The 24,134-nt window shown below is 47.7% G+C and overlaps 1 protein-coding gene across 5 annotated transcripts in view; it reads left to right on the forward strand.

The window, feature by feature from the left end:
• Positions 1–24,134, forward strand: part of Atp8a2 (ATPase phospholipid transporting 8A2) — a 563,932-nt gene that overhangs the window by 495,636 nt on the left and 44,162 nt on the right. For all 5 annotated transcript variants that reach the window (XM_052733058.1, XM_052733056.1, XM_052733061.1 and 2 more), the window contains exons 34-35: positions 8,764–8,852; positions 15,554–15,658. In XM_052733058.1, coding sequence (XP_052589018.1) covers positions 8,764–8,852; positions 15,554–15,658 — 194 coding nt within the window. The remainder of the gene's footprint in view (positions 1–8,763; positions 8,853–15,553; positions 15,659–24,134) is intronic.

Raw genomic sequence — 24,134 nt, forward strand, 5'->3', positions numbered from 1 at the left:
ATTAAAAAGAAAGAAGAAAGGAGAGAGAGAGAGGCACTGGTGGGGGAGGGAAGGGGGGAGGGAGAGAGAAAGAAAAAGAGAAGAAAGAAAGAAGGAAAGAAAGGAATGAAAGAGAAGGAATGAAAAAAAGAAAGAAGAAAAGAGAGAGAGAAGAAAGGCAGGCAGACTTTGGTTTAGAAGGAGGCAGGAGGGAGGGAGGGGGAGACAAAGAAGGAGAGAGAGAGAAATACACAGGAGGAATCCCGAGGGGCCGCAGGCTGCTGCTAAATTTCAGTTGCAGTTGTCAGGGCTTAAGAAAACACTGGAGAAAATGTCTCATCGAGGGGTCCCTGGATTGTTCTGCCCTGGGCAGGCAACTGAGGGGTGGATGGCCGCCAGCTGGCAGGGACTCAGACACCAGGTACCTGCGCCAGCCACTGAGCTCATTTGCTCCAGAGAAGTCATTTTACAGACAGAGCTGTCTCAAGATTAGCACGCTGCTGCTGCTGCTGCGGTGTGCAGACGTCTGGGAGAGGAGGAGCAGTACAGAGTCGGAGAAAGCAGCGGTAGGGGCTGATTTGCGAAGGGCTAGCCCCAGGGCCTTCCCGGTTCTGGGGAAATGCAATGCCTGGGAGTCAAAACAGCTAAGTGAATGCTAGGCACTTTGGCCCTGTGAGGAGGGCACTGTGCTGTCTTGGTTTGAGGGAGAGGAGCTATGCCACCAAGAAGCTAACTGACCAGAGTCAGTGGGTTTTCTGAAGCTGCTGAATACGGAGGTCTGGCTCCCCACCTCCAGCACTCAGCTACTGAGACCCACGCTCCAAACCCCACTACGGCCCTCCTGGCACCTTCCTCTCACTACCAGTGAGAGCCCAGTGGCCTTGTCTCCGAGGGGACGTCTCCTGTTGAGCATCCTACTCACAGAGCATAGCTCTGAGATATTGAATAAGAAGCAGACCAAGAAATACCACCAGATGCCAAGACAAGAAACGACCTTGATTCTCAGCATCCACCAAGAAAAGCCCAAGTCTCAGGAAGAGCTTAGAATAAAGAAAAGGATTAAGACCTTCCACATCCACCCAAGTGTGCGCGTCTCCTGTTTGTTACCACCGTGAGCCTCCTGTGCTGGCCGGCCGACAAGCCACCTGAAGTCCTGGCTCTGAGTCCTCCTTACCTCGAACTTGCCACAGGGATGGAGGCCTCTAATAGTGGAAGACAGAGGGCACATGCCTAGGAGGCCAGTCATTGATGTCATGGCCCTGATTCTCAAAAGGTCATCCCAAGCCCCTCGGGTTAAGTAAAACGGTCCTTGTAGTGCGAAACGGTCTGCTTCCCGAACCTGTAGTTGAGACTGAAGATGCCCAAAGGACTGAATGATGGCGGCTGTTCGCTGAGATAAAATACCTCACATTTAGGGTGTTGGTGCATTTTAAGATGCTGTCAGTTACGTGGTTTCCAGTGCCATGTCTTTATTCATTCCAACAAAAAAGCAGAGGCTGGGAGGTGGCCCTTCCCAGCATCATTCCTGTCAAGCCACGGATCGCAGCTCGTCTTCAATACCTGGACGGCCGGCACGGAAGGTGGGGGCAGAATCTGTCACCATCAGAGGTGGTCGCTGTCTTGGTCTTGGCTCCTGTCTGTCAGGAAGCCTGGTGACTCCAGCTCGGAAATCTATGGAATTCCTGTTCCACCCCACTCACTCCTTAACTTCAGCTGAGGCTCTGGAATAGTTTGCACATTTCCTTCTTCCTGTGCTGGGAATCCAGGAGGCTTCATCTGCAGCCTTTCTGATGCCCAGCCACGGGGGGCGAGGGGAGGGGTGCATTTTCATGAGCAAATCTCCCCTTTCTCCTCCTTTTCTTTTTGAATACAAAGGTGTTGCCTAACATCCCTCCCCAAGGAACAGCCTTGGTGGTGTCTTCAGAGGTAAGTAGTATCCGGCATGGGCTCAGCAAGGAGTTTGTCTTGGTCAATTAAAACCAGGCTTCTGGTGGACAGCAGCACACATGAGCAGTGCTGATCCTTGGGTATAGAGAGCTCCGAGATTCTTGTTTGGGTCACTATTGCTGTTAACACTCAGGAGGCAGAGGCAGGTGGATCTCAATGAGTTCGAGGCCAGCCTGGTCTACAAAGCGAGTTCCAGGACAGCCAAAGCTACACAGAGAAGCCCTGTCTCGAAAAACCAAAAACTAAAACCAAACAAAAAACAAAACAAAAAAAACCCACAAAAGACTGTGCAATCCCATCCCCTCTCAGGAAAACTTACAGGCTTCCTGTCTCCCAGAAACACATGCCCATCTCTCTCTGGTCCTTTCAGATGTTCTTATTTGGGAGTGCATCCACCTAGTGCTTAATTAGATGCCTCAGTTTCCTTGCCTCTGTGGGCCAATCACCCCTGGGGAGTGTGGCTGGTATGTGGCTCGTGCCTCTCTGTTATTGAGGAGCCCCGGCCTCCAGGGAATGGATATGAAGTAAGAGTAGTACCGTCTCTTCCAGCCCTGGGCTCTCAGGAAGGAGAGCAGCTTCAGCTTTGCCTAACCACCTCACCCACCCCCCCCTTCCACCCCCCACCCCCAACCCCGACACAGTAGATCATGAATGGAGTGGGTGGGGCTTATCCTTCTCTGGGCTCAGAGATCTGAAGGCCACGAGGATGCAGACTGTCTGCCCTCTGTTCATGAGTACTTGTTTTCAGGTTGGACCTCATTATTCCAAAAGACCAGGATATTGGACTGGTTGGCATCTTATTTCTTCAGGAATGTGTAAAACTTGCTGTGTCTGGGCAAGGCCTCTCTCCAGCTTTCCGTTAGCAACCTAGAAGTGAGGTTTGTTGGACTTTCCTGTGACTGTAAATAAACAACACGGTATCCTGCACATGCGAGGGCCCCCAGCAAGGTTCTGGAAGCCACAGGTGTGCCCCTGCCAGAGGAGTCACAGCTTGGTGAGGTTGGCTCACAGGAGAGATGGAGATCACAAGTCTTCAGCAAGCCTTGCTTCGATTCGTCATTCCTGAGGGTAGAAGCAGAGGCTCTGTGTTTTAAACTAGCCAACACAGTTTTAGCCTTGCCCTGTTCCCACCTGGGATGGGAGCTATACATGTCAGCAGCAACTGTTTCTTGCCTTAATTCTCTGTGCCGCACCCCATGCCCTACAGTGTGAGAATTGTCGCATCTCTCTACAGCCAAATAAATTCAGCCCTCGGTATCTGTGTATGCTGATGCCCATACTTGGGGATCCAACCAACCAGGGTTGGGGAATATCTGGGGGGATAAAAGGAACCTTACTGAATCTACACGGACTTGTTCTCTTATCAGTATTCCTGAAATAATACGGCATGACATCCGTTCCCACAGTGCCGACACTGTATTCAGTGTCATAGTCACCTAGAGAAGACTGAAAGTCTACAAGGACATATGTGAGTTCTGTGCAGAACTGCCCTGTTATGTGTGACAAACTTGAGCACCCATGGATTTGGGTATCTCGGGGGTCTCCAAGGATATAAAGGACTGTGGAAGAAGTTACTGGACACCAAACAAATATAAATAACAGAGTAATTTAATGAAATCAGCCATTCATTCTCTAAAACAAGATCCCCAAGTGAAGAATGGAGAAATCACATGAACACGTGAAAAGAAAAAAATAGTTATGAACGTGTAGAATTTTAGATTCAATCTAGTAAGAAAACTGCTGTTCAGCCCCTGTATGTTCTCACCAGCCTGGTGATTGTCCCAGAGCTTAGCTGTCATCTTCAGTTCAAAACAAAAGCAGCCTGTGTTGTGTGTTGGAGGGGAAGAGGGCCTTGTTTGCATCAGGGTTTTCTCTTCCAGCAGCATTTGCTCGTTTATGTGTTGCTTGCTTGTTTATTTTCTGGTTTTCTGAGACACAGTCTTAGGTATTCCAACCCAGCCTGGAAATCCATATGTAGCCCTGGCTGACCTAGAACTCAAAGCAGGCCTCCTGCCTCAGCCTCCTGAGAACTGGGATTCACAGTAGGCATGAGTCACCACACCCTTACAAAAAAGCCAGCTTCCCTCTCTCCTGGAGCTTCCTCTTCTTTATCCCCAGGGGTGGTGACTGTTAGTGAGAGTAGTCCCACTCTGTGAATGATGTCATGGCTCCAGGGAGCCACTGGAGTGACAAAATGCCAGCCACCACAAGAATAAGGAGCAACTGGAGTGCTCACATACTGCTGGGTTTGCACAGACATTGGTACACAAACCCCTGGACTTCCTGTAAGGTGAATCACGGACTTCCTGAGTGACAGCATTCCCACTCCTAGGTGTTTCCCTGAAAGGAATGGAAACATGTCCATAAAACAAGACTGTGCAAAGCCCTGCACAGCAGCCTTCTTCCTAACAACAGACCAAAGTGGAAACAACCCAGATGTCCATCAACAGGAAAGCCAGTAAACAAAATGCAGTAGACCCACACAGTGACTACTGGAGAGAGACAGAGAGAGAGAGAGAGAGAGAGAGAGAGAGAGAGAGAGAGAGAATGTGGATGTGTCCCAGGTCCATGATACAGCATGTTTCAGTCTCGAAGGCCTTATGTTGAGTGAAAAAAGCCGGATGACGGATCAAACAAACTCATACTCTAGAGTGTCATTTAGGTGATGTTCTAGAATCAGCCAGACTGTTGTAATGCCATAAATCAGGACAGCCATTGTTTTGTGGGACAGAAATTGGCTGGAAAGGATAGACACAGGAGGGCCCTCTTCCAGCCATGTGTGTACAGCACACCTGCCTGTCAGCCAGGCCTCCTGAGGGCCACACAGCTCCCCTCTGTGTATGCTGTTGCACCCCCACCCTGGGCAGACAGAGCTGTCACCACCCTGCAGAAAACAGCCCACTCTAAAGCCAAATCCTTGAATTCCAGCACTCAGAAGACGGAGGCAGGAGACTGAGGCAGGGGCTCAAGGCCAGCCTGGGCTAGAGAGTAACACCGCTTCAAAAAACAAAACAAACAAGCATGCAAACAACACCAAAACCAGCACCCAGTAGAAAGGGAAGAGAATGCGCTTAACCCTTCACATGCGCATTCATAGACAACAGCTTTGGAGAGGCAGACCTCAAAAACAAGTGAAGCTTTTTTAGCCTTTGACGTGAAATAATTTTCCAGGAATGGGGTGAGTGACGGGTAGAGAAGGTTACACGGGCCACAACCAAAGAGGACTCACGTGCTACTCTAACCTTGCGTTGCTAGGCGGGATGGAGAGATCGTTCTCCTCAGTGTTGCTGTTTTTATTACTTCCCACATTCTACAAAAATTCTTTTATTTAAAATGTGAAGCTGGTGCCTAGAGTTTCTGGTGGAAGCAGAAGTTACGCTCCTCTGGGGAGCCCTCTGTGTGAAGTCTTCCTACACAGTGGCACACAACAGCCTTCTCCATACCTACCACATCTTTCCAATTTTTCTGTGGCACGCCTTTACTGTCAGTTATGAAGGCTTTATATTCATATCCCCTCGCTTTAAAGACCAGCAGTGGGAGGGTGGTGCTAAACATCTGCATGAAGCCATTGTTCCTTTGGGAGGAGGCTTCAGATCTCTAAGGCGGGAACCCATGTTCATGTCCCTCCTCTCCCTCAGCACTGAGGCTCTCTTTGGGTTTCTGACTCTACCTGAAGCTTAGCACCATTGTTGTGGGATAACTGGACTCAGCGTACCTAGCAGATGTTTCTGTCATAACCTCCGCAGGAGAGCCTGCTCCCATCCGTCCCACGAACCAAGCACCAGCCTGGCCATTCACAGTAGCAGTGACGCCTTAGGCTCTGAAGACCAGTCAGTCTAGCCTCTGCCTAGGCTGCCTGGGTGAAGAGTGGAAGATGACCTTGCTGTCATTTAACTAACACATGCTTTCTGTAGAAAAACAGAAAGTAGAAATAGACAAAGAGATAGGAGGATACAACTCATTATTGCTGTCACCCAGATACAGTTTGCTATGTCATTCCATGTGTTTTTCCTACATGTGTGGCAGGGTAGATCCCGTCCAGGCCTCCAGGGTGTAAGCCTCTCCACTGACTTTTCATTCTGGAAAGTTTCTGTTTGGTTAGTTGGTTGGTTTTGTTTTCTTTTGAGGCAGGGTCTTACTACGCAGCCCTTCCTAGTCTGGAACTCACTGTAGACCTGGCTGGCCTTGAACTCACAGAGATCAGCTGCCTCCGCTCCTGAGTACTGAGATTAAGGGTGTGCACCCCCACACCCGGCCTGCAAAGTTTATTAAAGGTGAGGCTATAGCACAACAGAATGAAAACACGACAGCGGTGTGTGTTGATAGAGACTAACGGTATGTATAATGCCTGATACGCAACGGCGCACGGACTTGTGGGTATGTGATTGGGGGAAATATTCTTTCTCTTTTCCCTTCAACCAGTGACACTTCAAATCTCCTGAAATCAGCTGGCAAGGGCCAGAGAGTATCGGGGAAATGTGTGTATGTATTTCCCCACATTGGGCACCACGAGAAAGAGAGTTCCCAGTTACTCTCCGAGACCTAGAAGCTCCACGGAGGAGGGGGACGAGGGGCCACAGAGAGTTGTCAAGGAAGCGAAAAATGATCTTCAAGGGTGAGAATGGGTCTGACGGGCCGAGGTTCCCGATGTCCTGTTTGATTTGGGGTCTCTTCCTCGTGGATGGCATTTCAGTGAGAAGACGGAGGCACTGGGGTCCTCGTTGCTGGATCTGTTCTCCAGGTGGAAACAGGAACAACAGAGAAAGGCCTCGTCGACACTAACTCTTATGTGCTTCCAGATGCAGTATTTGGGGGTGATGGTCCCTGGGTTTCCTCATTGTGTCTGGGAAGACCACTTCAGGCTTAGTTTGAGGCTTGGGCCAGTTGGACTGCCTTCTCCACAGACCCCATGACAGGATCCCTGGGAGGGGATCTTAGAACCCATTTGGTTAATTAGCCTTGTAATGTGACATTTCTGTGTCGATACAGAAATTACACTTAATATATCTTTCACTGCAGACTATAATCCATTCAGGAAGCCACTGTATTCCTTCTCATTTCTGTGCTAGTAGAGCGCTCTCATCAATATTCTCTTCTTGCCGCTTCTGCTTTCCTTTCTTGGAATGAATTCTCAGAAGGGTAACTGGTAGGAAAATATGCTCACGCATTTTAACACTTTTAAATGTCTGTTTTCAAAACTATTGATACTCTCCATTTTGGGAAAAGTCCTCAAACTTCACTGTGGGTCAGAATAGCTGTCATGGATGCCGAGAGCCACAAGCAGGGTCCTTTGATGGAGCTCAGATGTGGGCTTGGCCAGATGGGCTGTGTAGATGCTCCTGACTAGGGATGCTCTTACTGAGGCCCTGCAGGTAGAGAAAGCCACAGGGCAGCCTGAGTTGATGCTCGGATGCCAGGCTGGGACCAGAATACATCCATGGGATAGGAGTTGCTCTAGGATCCCCCTGATCTCCACCCCTACAGTCCCGGTGAGGTGGTGAGAGATGACAGTCCCAGTCTCTCTCCTCTTTTCCCCCTGCGAACCTCATCTCTGTGACCTTCACCTCTGTGACCCTCACCTCTGTGCAGTAGCAAAACCCGTCAATGAAATGGAAAGAAAACCCAGGGAGCAGGACCTAGCCATCCTTTAACTCTGCCCCCTTCGCCTGACAGCTGCCCTGTGAAGCTGGCCTGCCAGTTCATCGGCCACTCCATGCTCCTGACCTTTGTTTACTCAAAACCAAACCTTAAGGAGCCAGGACTCTCCAGTCCCCATTTCTGTTCAGAGCAAGCTGTCCCTGCTCTCTGCTTGTGTCCCAAGTGTCTCTCTTACTACAGTTAGCTGTGGCTCTCCGCCTCACAGCGGCTGTGTCGCCAACCCAAAACTGTCCTGGGCTTAGCCTGCTGGGGGGAGCAAGGAAGTCCACCAAAAGCTGTGCTCTGTGCCATCTGTCCCCTTCCCGTCATCTCCCTCTGTCCCTCTCCGGCTGTCTTTTGACTTGTGGTGTTTGGGGTTGGTTGGTTGCGTTGCTGCTGTTGTTGTTAATTGAGGGAGGGGATGTTGACCCAGCATCTCACAGATAGCCAGGCTGGCCCTTGAACTGATTCTCTCGCCTGCATCTCTAGCTCACTCTGTCTTCCTTACCTTGTCTTCTTAAGCCCAGTAGGCCGTGTACACCTGTGATCCCCGCCTGGGGACATTAAGACTGTAGGGTCAGGAGGTGAAAGATGACCTGAGTTCCAGATCGGAGACCTGTCTCAAAAAAGAAAAAAAAAAAGACAGAAAAATGGTAAAACTACAAATCAAGTCTAACAAAGAAGCTCTCCCTTAACTGCCATCCATGCCCATGGTAGACCCCACGTTTTCAACTCCCTGAAGTCAGAGTCTCTGACATGAACATCTTCCACTTCCAAATGGGGGGAACCAATGACCTTTGTGCTGGTCAGCCATGGGATGCTGGGCCCATGAAGAGCAGGAAAGGAAAGGGGGCCCCAGGAGGCAGTTTATTCCACAGAAGGACGACGCCTCTAACATTTCTCTCTGTGGGGAATTAGAACAGCTTTCTGTTCAGGAGGGAGCTTGAGGTTCCAAGGCAGGGACAACAGCTCAAGTCAAACTGAAAGGATGGAGGTGAGGGCCAGCGGGGACCAGATGAGCAGCCAGTCCCTGTCCCCGGCCGGCGGGGACCAGATGAGCAGCCAGTCCCCATCCCCGGCCTCTCCCTGGATTTCAGACTTTCCATTATTTCCACATTGCCGGACGCTCTCCATTGATTAAATCACATCCTACTGTTTGAAGGAGAACCTATAACAGGCCTTGACTTGTGTGTCTTCCAGGCAACTATGGTCCTGAGCTCTGCATACTTCTGGCTGGGATTGTTCCTGGTTCCAACTGCCTGTTTGATTGAAGATGTGATGTGGAGAGCGTAAGTATATAGTGAAGTCCTTTTTCCAGGCTTTGCACCTCTGCCGTCCTCAAAGCTGTCTCAAAGCTGTGGGAATTAAGAAGAAACAGGACTCCTGACACTTGCCAAAGAAAGGGTTTTTGTTGTTGTTTGTTTGTTTGTTTAAGTTTGCCCTTCATTTTGAAAGGAAAACGAGAGGAAAAAGAATACTGAGCAGAGGTCACATGACACTCAATAGGGGCATTGCCCTGTGTATGACTGCAAGGCTGTTTCCAAACACAAATGCATTTCATCAGGTTTAGGAGACATGACCGGAGACTCATTTCGCATCTTCAAGCTGATGCCAAGCAATCACAGATAATGCCTGCCTCGAAGCCCCAAGTATAGTAGAAAATCATATGCATGTAAGTCGCTTCCGTGACAAAAGTGAAGGAAGCTTCGTTCTTCTAACCAACTCACAGTAGGAATCCTGCCAATCAAATTCTTCTCAAGAGCTGATTTACAACTATGTAAAAAAAAAAATCGCATCACAAGTATAAAATTATAATGCACATTAAATGGGAATTAATTCAAACTTGCTTCCTGTTCCTATGTTTTAAATTTTATCATTCCTAAAACATAAAAGAAGCACTGATGTCCCAAGAGAATACGACCTTTAATTTCACTCAGGAGTAGATGAGAGATTGCTCTAATGCCCATAGTATTGGCTTAGGTTTGCATGAGCCCAATTCCTCCTAGAAATATGACCAAGTTCCCTGAAAATTGAGACTTCTAGCTTGAGCAAACCACAATTATTTCAGAGCCCTGAGGTAGCAAAATGAGATTTTTAACCCAAGCCTTCCAGGAAAAGACATCAGGTCTCATTTTTTTATCTCCTCATGCCTCCCACACTTGGCAGGAATTATTCTTGCTTGACAGGGATATCTTTTGAAAAAGTTTTCATTTGGCCATTATCTTGACGAGTGATTGTACTGATGCAGAGAGAGGGGGGAAATGATTTTCCTAGAACGAATACTTTGTTTATGTTTTTCTCCTGCTAAGTTTTTCAACTACTACTAAAAACCAAATAATTTTAACTTCTTTTTTTTTTTTTTTTTTTTCCCGAGACAGGGTTTCTCTGTGTAGCTTTGCGCCTTTTTTCCTGGAACTCACTTGGTAGCCCAGGCTGGCCTCGAACTCACAGAGATCCGCCTGCCTCTGCCTCCCGAGTGCTGGGATTAAAGGCGTGCGCCACCACCGCCCGGCAATTTTAACTTCTTAAATGCTCTCACAGGCCAACTGCTTCTGTTTCATTTGCTACAAGTATGTTCTGTAAATGGCAGAACTGGAACCTTTGGGATGGTTGTAGCCGGGAGAGAGATTTCCTTAACCTAATAGATGCACTGGGGAGAAACATTCACTCTGTTACTGGTTCCTTGAGCCAGTGGGCCCAATTTTGGCACAAGATGTTTATTCCCTAGCTGAATTTGTACAGCTCTGCAAATCAGTCAGTTTTAGGGGTAAGCTTCTGCTTGGCTTGGCTGCGTCTCATGGGAAGTAGTTACAGGCTCGCAAATTCATCCCCAACTATCTTAATTCAGATAACTTAAATTAACGTCATGAAAACAGAGTTTTATTGAGGCTTGTTCTGCCAAGTGGGTCTTCGGCAAAAGTATCTTTGTTTCATTTCAAAGAGGATGTTTATGGATTGCAAGGGCTCTCTCTGCCTCCTCCTCTGTCTTCAGAGCCCCTCCCAAGGCAGCTCAAGTGCAAACTCTCCGTCACCGTGAAGCATGGGATGTCCTCCCTCCAACTAGACTTGTCTCTCAGTCCCATTTGTAGGACCTAGACTATAAAATTAGCACCGTTTGCATTTGAACGATGATAGATCAGATGATACCGCTTCCAGGTCCGGCATATGGAAAGAGTAAAAGTCACTTTCTCTCCAAGGAGCTTGCCAGCTGGGTTCCAGCCGGGCCCAGAGCCCCACACAGAGGTTTGAGGAGCCAGCGGGGAAGGCTGCCCTTGCCTGTGGTATTGTTGAGGCCCTGGCAGCTGCTGCCTGCTGCCTGGCAAGGGTGGCAAGCACAGCTTCTCCTAGGAATGCATCCCATCACCTGGCAGAGCCAGAAGGGGCCCTCCTGACTTACATAACCACTCTCCAAACGCATTTTGCTCTTGCATTATTGAGAGGAGCTAGAACAGTGTGTTAAATTAGCTGATGTTCAGAGGTGCTCAAAGTATAGGCCCATTTGCAATGTCTGCTTGGTGCCTAAACGTCTGCCATCCCCATCCTGAAGAACAAGAGTTTTATGGATGTATGTGGGCATTGTCCCACTGAACATGGGATCTATATCCTATATAATATTATACTCCAAGCTGGAAACATTTGCCAAGGCAAGTAAATCTGGTAGCTCCTCCCAAGAAGAGGAGAGGAAGCATGTGTTGTCAACCGATTGCCCCTGGCAAAGCCACAGAACTCGCCTGTGATCTCTGTGTCTGAACTGCAGTTATGCACAGTTGTAGAAAATTTTCTCTGTGCTCCCATGCTCTGCCACGCTCTACACCAGTGGTTCTCAACCTGTGGGTCATAACTCCTCTGGGATCACGTAGCAGGTATTTGCATTACAAATCATAACAGTAGCAAAATTACAGTTATGAAGTAGCAACAAAATAATTTTATGTTTAGGGGGTCACCACAATATGAGGGACTGTGTTAAAGGGTCGCAGCGTTAGGAAGGTTGAGAACCTCTCTGTCTATATCCACCCACCATTTATTTTCTGATGCCTCTCTTTTTTTTGCTAACACAGTCCTTGTACTAACAAATATTCTCCCACTGAGCTATACTCCAAGCCTTTGGTTTTTTGTTTGTTTGTTTTTTGTTTGTCTTGGTTTGGTTTGGTTTTTTGTTTGTTTTTGTTTGGGGGGTGTGTTTGTTTTTGTTTTTGTTTTGAGATGAGTTCTTTTTAGATAGCCCAGGCTGGCATTGATGTTAAGATTCTGTTGCCTCAGCTCATGAATGCTGGTACTGGAGGCAATAGCACCCCAGGGCTGGTTGCCCTGTCTTTGAAAACGTCATCACAGAGCAGGCCTGACTTTTCAGAGCGGATGTCTATGAGCACCCGAGACAGTGAGTGACTCCCTCCTAGGCACCTCTTACTTCCTTTGGCCAGTCCCTCACTTTCATTTCAGGACCTGGGCTGCTAAGAGTAAAAAGAGAGAAACAGGATGAGGTAATTCACTTTTCCACCTAGTTCGTCAGCTTTCTGGATGAAGAGCCATTTTTAGCCAATCTTAAGTCAGATTTGGAGCACCATCAAAAGCCTGCCCTATTATTTCTCAAAAGTTTTATGAGGGCTCAAATGGCCCTATTGTTTATTAACATATTTGATTATATGTGATTCCTGGCTAATGAGAAGTCTTGTTAGACGCGTGGAGTGTAAATTGTCCAGAACTGTTTTAATATCCGCTAGCCTACATTCTCCCAAAATGCTCACCTGTGACAGCATGCTGGACTAAGCTGCCAGGTATGGCTCTGAACCCAGGAGAAATTGGTTACTGTCACTCTCTATAAATGATCCAAAGCTCAAGGCCACCGAGCATGGAGGAACACACTTCCTTTTATCAAACTATTCCCTGTCTTTTTCACTAGGCATCATACACTGCATTCCCCAGTTCCAGAATGACTTCATTTCCTCATAATTACAGATAGGTAGTTAAATGGCAATAAAGCAATTTCTGTGTACAAATGGGCCTTGATTGCTTTTTAAGATTCTCACCAAACCGATCTCTCTTGGAGCACACCGTGTTTCCATTTTCACCCACGGTTAGAATTTGATGTTTCCGGTTGGCTGGCTGCTCTTGAATGCAAAAGAGGGAGCTCAGACAATAAGTTTTAGAAACAAAAGGATGAAAAGTACAAGATTCCAACCCAAGCTGTTTCTTTTTAAAGAACCTAAGGGGACATGAAAGCAGAGAAGGAGTGGGACCAGGGGGAGGTGGATAGAGAAGGTAGTGAGGGGCTGAAAATGATACAACACACACACACACACACACACACACACACACACACACACACACACTCCTATGGACGTGTGAAAATCTCACAGTGAAACCCACTCCTTTGTACACATAAAGCTAATAAAAAAAAAGGCGAAAGTCTCTTAAAACCTTGAGATGCCCTTTCCTGTATCAGAAAGCTCACAGTAACTCATCTGTCAGTGCCCCCAGATGTCTCCATTCTATTCCTTCTGCAATTGCCTGGTGTCTTGACTGGGACGAGATGAAGGAAGCTGGGCCACTGGGGAGAAGACAAGATAATCTGACTTCAGAGCTATGACCTAGTGGCTGCACATCTGTGGCACATGCTTATAGGTTTGCCTTGATAGCTGGTCAGTCTGAAATCACTACACGCGTGTGTTACAGGGAGACCTAAGATCACTTTTCTCCCTCAGCCCTCAGTAGGTCACAGCACTTGAGGAAATGGTTTTAAATTTCTGACATCCTTCTACTCAAGTGCTACCTGCCTCCCTAGGCTTACAACCCAGAGCTCTCAAAAGTGGATGAGTACCAAGCCTAGCTCTAGAAGCCAGCCTGGCATTGCATCCTCAGAGGAAGCACAGTTTCTGGGTTTATGGACATGAGCATGTCATTGCCCTCCCAAGGCCAGCATCTGCATGCTGGGTGTCACATTCTTTGTTTCTTGGCCTAGGCTTCAGGTCCCATTTTCCTACTGCAGCTCCATGCCTATTCTTCCTACCTCAAGGCCCAGCAACTTTGTCTGTCCTGTCCCAGAAGACAGCAGTCAGACTAGCAGAGAGGTTGGCTGTCCTGTGCAGAAGCAGGGGGCAATGTGGGGAAGCATGCCCACCCTAGTGTAAAGGGACTTTGAGCAGGGAGGAGCATGCCACTTGGTTTCTTATCAACACAGCCCATGAGCTTGTACGGGATATGGAACATTGAGCAATATTGGACAGTGTACATTTTCATGTCCTTTCTCTCTCCTGCGAAATATTGGCCATTTTCTCATTTATTGTTTAAAATTCCACGGTCCCCACTTTGAACTTGATATTTTATCAGAACTCCGTTTGAAGTAATTAAGGTATTATGTGCTAAAGCCTGTGTGGCTTTGGCTTGTTTACTCTGTGGGGAAGGATGGCAGGCGCATCTCCCATGTCTTCCTGCTAATACTCCATTACAGATTAACACGAAGTGCTGGGTGACCTGGCTGTATCTGAGCAGCTCCACTGTCCTTACATGTGGAGGGCTGCTGGGAGGAGCGAACCCCCATCTCCAAAATGTTCCCGACCATTTTCACTTCCGAGCAGTCACACTCCGTCCTGGTTCCTATCCCGTCTGCACCTTGGTGCCGAACATGCTCCCCAAACACAGTTCATGAGCAGAACGCCATTGCAAAGCTGTTTCCGAGGCAGATGACCAGCGCTGCCCGATGATGATTGTCAGGACTTTATGCAGCATTTTCCTTCCTTTAGCTAGTCTACCTTTTTCTTTTCCTTTTGGCTGGTGGTGGTGGTGATGGTGGTGGTGATGGTGGTAATGGTGGTGGTGCCACTGCTGCTGCTGCTTCTGCTGGTCCTGGTCCTGGTGTTGGTACTAGGAATTGAGCCTCGGGCCCTGTGCAGAGGGATAAGTGCTCTACCACTGAGCTACATTCCCAGCTTATTTCTCGTTAAATGACTTTTCTTCACCTACGCATTTCCAACCAGAAAGTCAATTTTAGTTTTGTGTAGTTTTTTGCTTAGTTTCAAATTTTAAAAAATTAATGCATAAGATTTATTTAATGAGAGAATAGGATGAAGAGAATTATTAAGCTGGGGTGGTGGAAGGGTAGTTCAGTGGCAGAGCATTTTTCTAGCATGTACTATGCCGGGGCTCAATTCCCAGCATAGCCAAAACAAAGAGAGATGAGATGTCTTGAAGCCAGGAAGCCAGCTCTTTAGGAGACGCTGCCTCGGTGGGGACAGTGTAGTTTTCACACCAAACTGTGCACAGCCATGGGGCCCAGTGCAGGAGTGGAATGTATGTATTCAACAGGTTAGGGTTTAGCTTCCATTTTAGAGGAACCTGAGATCGACAGATTATTCGACCATGGCAAGGGATTTCGTTTAGCCAGGGAAAGGAGCAGTAATTCCTCCATGACCCGAGAGGAACCAAGCCTCAGGCCAGGTTTTACCCATTGAGGCAGGAAACCATCACTGGATTTCCTGAGTAAGCCCCGGCCAGAGGAGGATGGGAAAGCTGCACTGGATATGCATTGACTCCAAACCTCAGACCGAGGTCTTGCACTGAGAACATGAATTCTGGTATCCTAAACCTCATCTCTGCTAAGGCAGTGGCTCTATTCACAGTAAACAGGGAGACAAGAACTTATAACCCTGGGCCCTATGACCTAGAACCTGTACAGAGAGAAAGGTTTAAAATATCTCATGGACTTCATATCCTGCAGTGAAAGTTCTAAGGACCAACTTTGATCATCGGGGCTCCTCTTGTCTTTGGTTAGAATTGCCCGGGCCGCAGCTTTTATGGGGTATGGTAACCTATGTTTCACAGTCCAGGTCTCATCTGGGGTACTCAAGGATGCTTTGGAGTGGGGAAGTCAAGCTCTTAGGACATGCTCAGCTTGTCCAGAGGGCACCTGGGTGTGGTAGGGAGGATGATTTCCAGTCTTCACAGCTGTGTCACAGTCACACACCATCTTATCTGTCTGTTTCTCCTGCTCTAGGACCAAGCACACCTGCAAGAAGACGCTGCTGGAGGAGGTGCAGGAGCTGGAGACCAAGTCCCGAGTCCTGGGGAAAGCGATGCTGAGAGACAGTAATGGAAAGAGGTGGGCTCCCCCCCCCCACGCGCGTTCTCCTGCCCCCTGCCATCTCGGATTTCCCCTCCTGGGCTCATGTTCAAGGGCAGCATGGTGGGTTCAGTTTCAGGCGTTCTGATTACATGCTGAGAATGCGGTCAGGGTGAGCTTCAAATTGCATCTTCTCAGAAGCCATGAGAATCTGAGTTTCTGGGTCACTGGGCCTGTCCCCAGGTAATAGGAGTGGTTTTGTTGGGTTTGGGATGTGGACAAAACAGTCTTGTGAATAATGGACAGCATAGCAATATTTTCTAAAGGGAAGGAGATGGGACTTAAAAAGTATCCAAGAGCCAGGCCTTTGGTTTCAGGCCCAACCATGTTACCCGAGGCAGAACAAGTAGAGGAGTATGTGGTTAGTGGTGGAGAGCTTTAGCTGTCCATGAATGTTTCATTACAGTCCACTTCAGTAGACCTGAGGGGGTTTCCTCCTTTATTTACATTTTATGTATATGGATGATATTTTGCCTGTATATAATGTAAGTTTGTGTACCACATGTGTGCAGTACCCACAGAGGTCAGAACAGAAGAGGGTGTTAGATCCCCAGGGTCTGGCGTCACAGAGATGGTTGTGAGTCCCTATCTGGGTGCTGGAAATTGAACCAGAGTCCTCTGATAGAGCAGCCAGTGCTCTTAGCTGCTGAGCCATCTCTTCAGCCCCCTGAAGGGAGATATTTTTAATGAATTATCACATCTTAGTAGATTTGAGAAAGGTTGAGAACACTCTTGGCATATGTCTTAAGGTTTCTATTGCTATGAAGAGTCACTATGACCACGACAACTCTTATAAAGGAAAGCATTTAATTGAGGTGGCTTCCAGTTCAGAGGTTCAGTCCATTATCATTATGGTGGGACATAGCATCATGCAGGCAGACATGGTGCTGGAGAAGTAGCTGAGAGTCCTACATCATGATCCAGAGGCAACAGGAAATGAACTGAGACACCAGGCAGTGTCTTGAACATAGGAGACCTCAAAGCCCACCCCTACAGTGACACACTTCCTCCAAGAAGGCCACACCCACTCCAGCAAAGCCACACCTCCTAACAGTGCCAATCTCTATGAGCTTGTGGGGCCAATAACATTCAAACTACAACAGCATAGCAGCGGCTGCTTCTCCTCCTTTGTCAGCAAGTGTCCAGCTGCTTGGCCCCACACTCAACAGGTGACTGGGAAGAGTGTGTCTTTCCTCCCATAAGTTCATCAGGGTAAATTTATCAGAAATCTATATGGCTCTGGGCCGAGTATCATCTGCAGTATAGAAAGATGGCCATGTTTAATGTGGAATGTCTAGGAAAGTCTGAGTGCTCTTCTCCTAAGTGCCTGAAAGGAAATCTGTAGCTAACTTCTAAGGCCTAGAAACTTGTAGAAGTTTCTGCTTTGTGTTTTCTTTTTAGATGTATTTATTTATTATGTATACAGTATTCTGCCTACACACCAGAAAAGAGCACCAGATCAAATTACAGATGGTTGTGAGCCACCATGTGTTTGCTGGGAATTGAACTCAGGACCTCAGGAAGAACTGCCAGTGCTCTTAACCTCTGAGCCATCTCTCCAGCCCCTCTGCTTTGTTTTATATTGTGTTTGTTAGAACTATCTTTTACAGCAATGGAATCAAAGATACTTGGTTTGTAACAAAGGGGATTTGGGGCTAGGACTGTTGATCGGTCCATAAAGTGCTCACAGGGCAAGCATAGGGACCTGAGTTCGACACCAAGCATGTAAAAAGTCAAACAGGGCAGCACTTGCAAGCCCTCCACTGGAGAGATTTCCGTGTGAGATGATGGATTAGAAGCCTCACCACTGGAACTCCATAAAAGCAGTCAGTATAATACACTGTGAGTTCTTACCCTAGCACTAGGGGAGGTGGAAATGGGTGTGTCCCTGAAGCTCCCTGGCCACTGGTCTAACCTAACTAGAAACCAGTCTCCAAAAATTAAGGTAGGAAGAATGAGACCCAGGGTTGTCCTCTGTTCTACGCACACGAGTACACACACACACACACACACACACAAAGAATCAAGCATTTTGGAGATTTGAGAAATGTTGTTTCAAATAGCTATAGATATTTTAGGAAAGGTTTCAGAGCACGGGATTGGCATTGCAGTTTTGGTTTTGTGTATGGTTTACTTTTAAAATTTTTTATTTTAGATTTATTTATTTTATTTTGTGTCTATGAATGTTTTACCTACATATTTGTATGTGTACTGTGTGTGTGTCTAGTGCTCTCTGAGGTCAGAAGAGGTCCATGGATCCCCTGGAACTGGAGTTACAAAAGGTTGTAATCTACCATGTAGGTGCTGGAAACTGATCCTTTGTAAGAACTGGGTCCTTTGTAAGAACAACAAGTGGTCTTAACCACTGAGCCACCTCTTCAGTCCCTATGACTTACTGGTTAATAAGTGAGTGCATTAAGCATTGTGTTGGTGTTTATAAACGAACAAAACCAAAATTATTACCTTCCATAAGCTTAAAACTAGGAATACGGATGTTGCTCCCTGGTAAAGTGCTTGCCTAGTGGGCCCATAGCCCTGGATCCCATTTCCATCACTGGTAGGAAAAACAAAAACAAACAGATAAACGTAACATTATAATTAGGTGGCAGGATTCTTTTAAATGTCAAACAGTTTAGATGCAGTACTCAGTACCTACTCGATTTCCCACGACCTACAACGTTTTTTGAGACCTGAAAAACGTCATATTCATAGGCTGCAAAAGTTGGAGTGGGAAACTCAGGCAAGTTGAGACTGATAAATAGTCACAAAGATAAAATGCACAAAAAATGGGGGTAAGCACAAATTTTCACCATCAGAAGACTATGGGCCCTCTTATATATCACAGATTCTCAAGCCTGCGTGAGATTGCTAACCAAGCATAAAGAATTTCTAAGTAAAGCACAATTGTCAGTTCTAATGAGATATACCCAAGAAGAACATTCCATATACTGTGGTCTGTGTTTGCATAGCTCGGGGCAAGGGCTTCATATGGTCCAGAAGTTTCTCTGTGTGGCCTGCACTTGGCAGCATGGACAGACAGTCAGAAGACCATCTGGCTGGGGCCATCCAAAGAGGCTTTCATGCTGGAGATGGGCTGGGAAAGAGCTTAAGATATAAAGGACCCAGGAGGACAGCAGCAGTGAGTGTGTGCCAGGCAGAGGGCACCCCTGTAAAGACATCAGTAGAGATGTGCAGGCACAGACACACACACACACACACACACACACACACACACACAGAGTTTGCAGGGCCACAGGCACTTTGTAGAGATCTGGGCTCTGTGTGAACTCTGGTGTGCCCCTGGGCAATCCAGGAACACAGTGACACTGTCTCTTCATCTGCCGCAGGCAACTGACACTTTGAGGAGAAGAGGAAGGTTTATGAAATAATACCGATGGCCTGAGCCCTTGTGAGAGTGTGAAGGATCAGCTGTGTGTTCCGCCAGAGAGTCGCAGCATGAGAGGGAGCTGTGGACTATTAGCCTTGAAAAAAGACGAGAGCCCCATCTTCCTTCATAAAAAGATGGGGTGATTCAGGGCCTCTCAAGTACTCCACCCCTGAGCTATACAAACCCCTCGGATCTGTCAACAGAGAGGGCACAGAGACACCATCACCCTCAGCAGCCTGAGGGGTCTCCCTAATCTAAGGGAACTCGGCTCAGGATAAGCCTGGATTTGTAGCTTTAACTCAGAAAAAAAAGAATCTCAGGCTGAACCAGTATGAAGCAGAACTGAAGATATTAAAGGTATTTTAATAGAAGCCCGAGCATGAGGATTAGGAGAAAAAGACACTCAGAAAGTCATCCCCATGTGTAGGGCTCTGCTTCTCAAGTGAGAATAGGAGGAGATTGAGGTGTACCCAAGTTTAGGTATGGGCTCTTCAAGGGAGAGATGCAGTTCAGCATCTTAGAATTATTCATATGCGCCATTTGGGTGGCTCTGAAGTTCCATTTCTAAAGGTTTTTAGGAACCCTCCCCCCTTACTGTCTTGATAAGAGAAATTATAAGGTAGTGAGGGGTGCCTTGGGCTGATTTATAATCCAATACCAGGAGCCCCTAGGATTGCACATGGTGTGCAGTACATGTCCCTTCCCTGGAAACTGAGTTTCTGGTCAGATTCCTCGAAAATTGCAGGTTTATGGGGCGGAAGGGAAAGGCCTGCGGTAGTTGTTAACTACTGGAATTCTTGCTTCATTGCTGATGAGAGGTGTTGGGTGAGTGGTCCTTTCTCTTCGCACTTCTCCGAGATTTTTCCTGCCTTTCAATCTCGCCTTTAATGTGTATCTTCCTGTCTGTCTACTGGCAGGATGACGGGCATGTGCCACCACACTACACCACAGCCAGCTTTCAGTGGCAATGGGGAACAGCCAGGGCCTTGGGCACACGGGGCAAGCACCCTGCCCTGGAGCTCCCTCCCCAAGCCTTGTGAATGTAAGTTTTAAACATCTACCAGGTGTGATGGCACACACCTTCAATCCCGCTACTCAGGAAGCAGAGGCTGGCAGATCTCTGAGTTTGAGACCATCCTGGTCTACAAAGCAAATCCCAGGACAGCCAAGACTACACACAGAAACTATTTCAAAAAGCTAAAGGAAGAAAGAAAGAAAAACCAAGTAAACAAACATCCACTTAGAAAAATCTACCCCTACACATCCAAGCAGGTCCCCAAAGGTAGAGTTTATGTGTGGTTTTCTACTTGCTGCATTTGAAGACCCATGCCCCTAACCTAGGATGAGTTCCATGACTTTGTAGTTGGTGTGATTACATGTGTGTGTGTCTGCAAGAACACATACTCAGAGTGTGCATGCCATCACGAGGTCAGCCTTTCCTTTTCTTATTGTCCACCATGTCATTCTGGGATTGCTCATCAGAGGTTGTGGGGACCCACTGTCCCCCACAGTGTCTATATCTACCCTTTGTTTTTCCCCCTTCTAATCAGGTCATCTGCCCACTAGATAATAGGGCATGCTGTTCTCTCCAGGAGGCGATTTCATCCACTTGACCTCCTGAGAGCTGCCTCCTCCCTCCTCTTTGATGGCTTTTTGTTTGCTTCTTCCACACCTGCTTGGATTCCTGGCCACCTCCATGCTGGGAGGGGCCAGTGGGGGATGGGCCGAGGGGTGAGCTCCCCCTTCCTTCTAGACTCTGGCTAAACTACTGATCACACTGGCCTTCCATTTCCAGTCCTTTCTTCCCACCCTATTTGACTGTCAGTTCATTTCCCCGACTCTGTGTGTGTGTGTGTGTGTGTGTGTGTGTGTGTGTGTGTGTGTGTGTGTGTGTGTGGCTCACAGAGAAAGTTCCATTAATATTAGTTGACTGACAACTGGAAATGTCAAAGTCCGCCTCAGTGAGGTGGCAGCGAGGGAAGGAAGGTGGCCTGGTGCCTGGCTTGCAGGCTCATCTTGGAGGTGGCCACAGAGAGAAAAAGGCTAAAAGAGAAGCAGTCACTTCGTTTCCAGAGAAAACCCGTTTCTCCTACCACTTGAGAAGAGAGGAGTCGGCGGAGAGTTGGCTCAGCACCCACATCAGGCTGCTCACAGCCAACCGTGGCTCCCACTTCAGGGCACCTGACACCTCTTCTGGGATCTGCAGACACCTGAATTCACGGACGTACTAACACATGTATGCTCATGACTTTAAAATAATAAGAATACAAATTTTAAAAAGACGGTACCTCAGGGGCGGTGATTTAGCTCAGAAGGTAAAATCTGCTTGTTGCCAAGCCTGAGGATCCGAGTTCGATCCCTGGGACCCACGTGGTGGAGGGAGAGAACCGGCTCTCAAAAGTTGACCTTTCGCCGGGCAGTGGTGGCACACACCTTTAATCCCCAGAACTCAGGACGCAGAGGCGGACAGATCTCTGTGAGTTCAAGGCCAGCCTGAACTACATGGAGAAACCTTATCTCAAAAAAAAAAAAAAATAGTTGTCCTCTGATTTCCACAGATGTGGTGTGGTACACCCACACACATACACTCAAAATAAATGATGTATATATATATAGTATATGTACTATATATGTGTATTTTATTTTATATGTATATATAATATATATAAATTTTTAAAAGCTGACCTCAGATAGACCCCAGGCGGCACTGGTTCCATGCTGTGGGTTAAACCCGGAGTAGCAGTGCGTGCCTGGGCCAGCCTCTGCACCAGTCCCCAGCCTCCACCTCTCACACCATTCTCACATTCTCCGGGGACTCTTAGGGACATTCTGCCAAGCCCCAGCATCTAGGTCCAACTCACTGGCAGAGAGTCCAGCAGTGTCCGTTAGGATTGTGCTCATGAGAAATAAAACAAAAATCTTTGGGCACGAACCTTTAAAAACTCCTTGCGCCAAATTTGTAACCACAATTTTGAGATGATATCCGGGGTCCTTCTGTATCTCATTCACTCAACGGTATTTTAAATTTAACTCACTAGACATGTATTTATGGGGGGGGGGGGGGTCGTGACACAGGCATGCCATGCATGTGTGTGGGTGTCAGGACACCTTGTGGGAGTCAGTTCTTTTCTCCTACCGTGCAGATTCTGGGAATCAAACTCAGGTCATCGGGCATAGCAGCAAGCTGAGCTTTACCTGGTGGGCCATCTCTCCAGCCCTAGCAAACTAATTTAACCTACCATTTTGATGAACTTGTCATGTAAATCCTAGTCTTTGACTGCAGTTTAAGTAGCCATGGCATTTTTTTTTTTCATTTTCTGGAGCTGAGGACCGAACCCAGGGCCTTGTGCTTGCTAGGCAAGCACTCTACCACTGAGCTAAATCCCCAACCCCGCCATTGCATTTCTTTACCATGCCTGTTTCGGATTGAATCTGAACGTCCTTCACAGGCTCACATTTTGAATGCCTGGTCTCTCATTTCGGTTGCCATTTGGGGAGGTTCTGGAAATATTGGAAAGAGGAGTGTGGCTGAATGGAAGTGAAGTCTCTGGAGGTGTCCCTGCCCAAGCTTCGGCCTCACTCCCTGCTTCCCAGTCCACTCTGAGGTGGACAGCTGTCTTCCGTCACGTGCTCCCGCCCCCACCGCCGTGATTCCAATGAACTGAGTCTCCACCATGCCTTCCTATCAGGCCTGCTCCCCCTTAAGCTGTTTCTTTTTCAGTTTGATCAGAGTGATGGAAAACTAGCTGATTCGATAATCCTATGCTGTTCCTTCAGTAAATCAAGTTAACCTCTGGGATTCATGCACAAGTAAGTCCTGTGCTTAAGACATTGATCTTAAGGATCGGTCAAAGAGTTGGACATGTAGAGGGCCGCCATGCTACAAAAAGCTTGAGTACCCAAGGGCAACATTGTCTCGGCCTGGGTTTGTCCTTAGCGGAGTGTATTCCTTGTGTGTGGTTGTGCGTGGTTGTCCGAAGTGGAGTGCATTTCCTTGTGTGTGGTTGTGCACTGTAAAGACACTAACACTTCTTGCGGTCTGGGTTGGTCAGGACACTCTCCTAAGCCGTCTTCCCAGGAGCCCTTTTGCAAGTGGAAGCTAGTAGGCACCCTGATCTCTGCAGAAGGGCCACCCTGTATAGCATTATCCTGTGTGTCTAAAAATCAAAGACGTAAATGAAAGAACTCTTTCTTCAGGGTTTTAATACTTTCCCTTCTTTATTCCTAACGTGTAACTCAATTTTTTTTTTTCTGATAGGAGAAAAATCTACTATGACTACTTACTTTTATAGCTATAACAAACTAACGTCCAAAACAACACGTAAGGGAACAGACTAGCTTTCCCCTAGGGTTTCTTCCTCCTTGGTGTGGGATAGGGTATGTTCTGTGATGTTGGGTTTCACATACAGCAAGAAAACAGATGAATAGCCGAGGGAAGGGTCTAGGGGCGGTGTTACCTTAGTCTGGAAAAACAACAAGGAGCCTCTTGTTCATTCTAGATCCTTCTCTCTGTTCATCACAGTTGGTTCAAGGCGGGGCAGGTGGCCAAGCTGGTTGTCTCCGGTTTCAAGGCCAAGCAGTTCTGGTCGCTGCCTCTGGCTCCCCAGGAAAACGCAGATTCTCTTTCATCTAAGTGCTTTCCCTGACCTGAGGCTGGCTGGGCCTTGGGTAAAGATAGCAGCCTGTCTGGCCCTGAGTCTTCTGCCAGTGATCAAGTATCTCCCTCTGGTTTTGTGTTCTCTGAGAACACTGATGCGTGGCTCTGGGGCCTCCCATAGAGTGACCTCAGGAGGGAATCTGATCCCAGCTGGGTGCTGCGGAGCCTGTGTTCTCCATGACAGACAGAATGTATGTGGACAAGCTCCCCGGGGGTGGGGGGGTGGGGGGGGAGGGGAATGTGGAGTGGGAGTGGGAGCGTTATTGCCCATAACCAGAGAATCCTAGCACAGTGCTCCCTGCTGAAGAATAGAGGCCAGCGCCTGCAGCCTTCCCAGGATTTCCAAACTCACCAAAGTCAGCCTTCCACAGCATGCTCTCCCAGGGCTACCTTTGAGATATATATATATA

Source organism: Peromyscus californicus, unplaced genomic scaffold, assembly GCF_007827085.1.
Source record: "Peromyscus californicus insignis strain IS unplaced genomic scaffold, ASM782708v3 Scaffold_12__1_contigs__length_115047231, whole genome shotgun sequence".
Classification (NCBI taxonomy): Eukaryota; Metazoa; Chordata; class Mammalia; order Rodentia; family Cricetidae; genus Peromyscus; species Peromyscus californicus.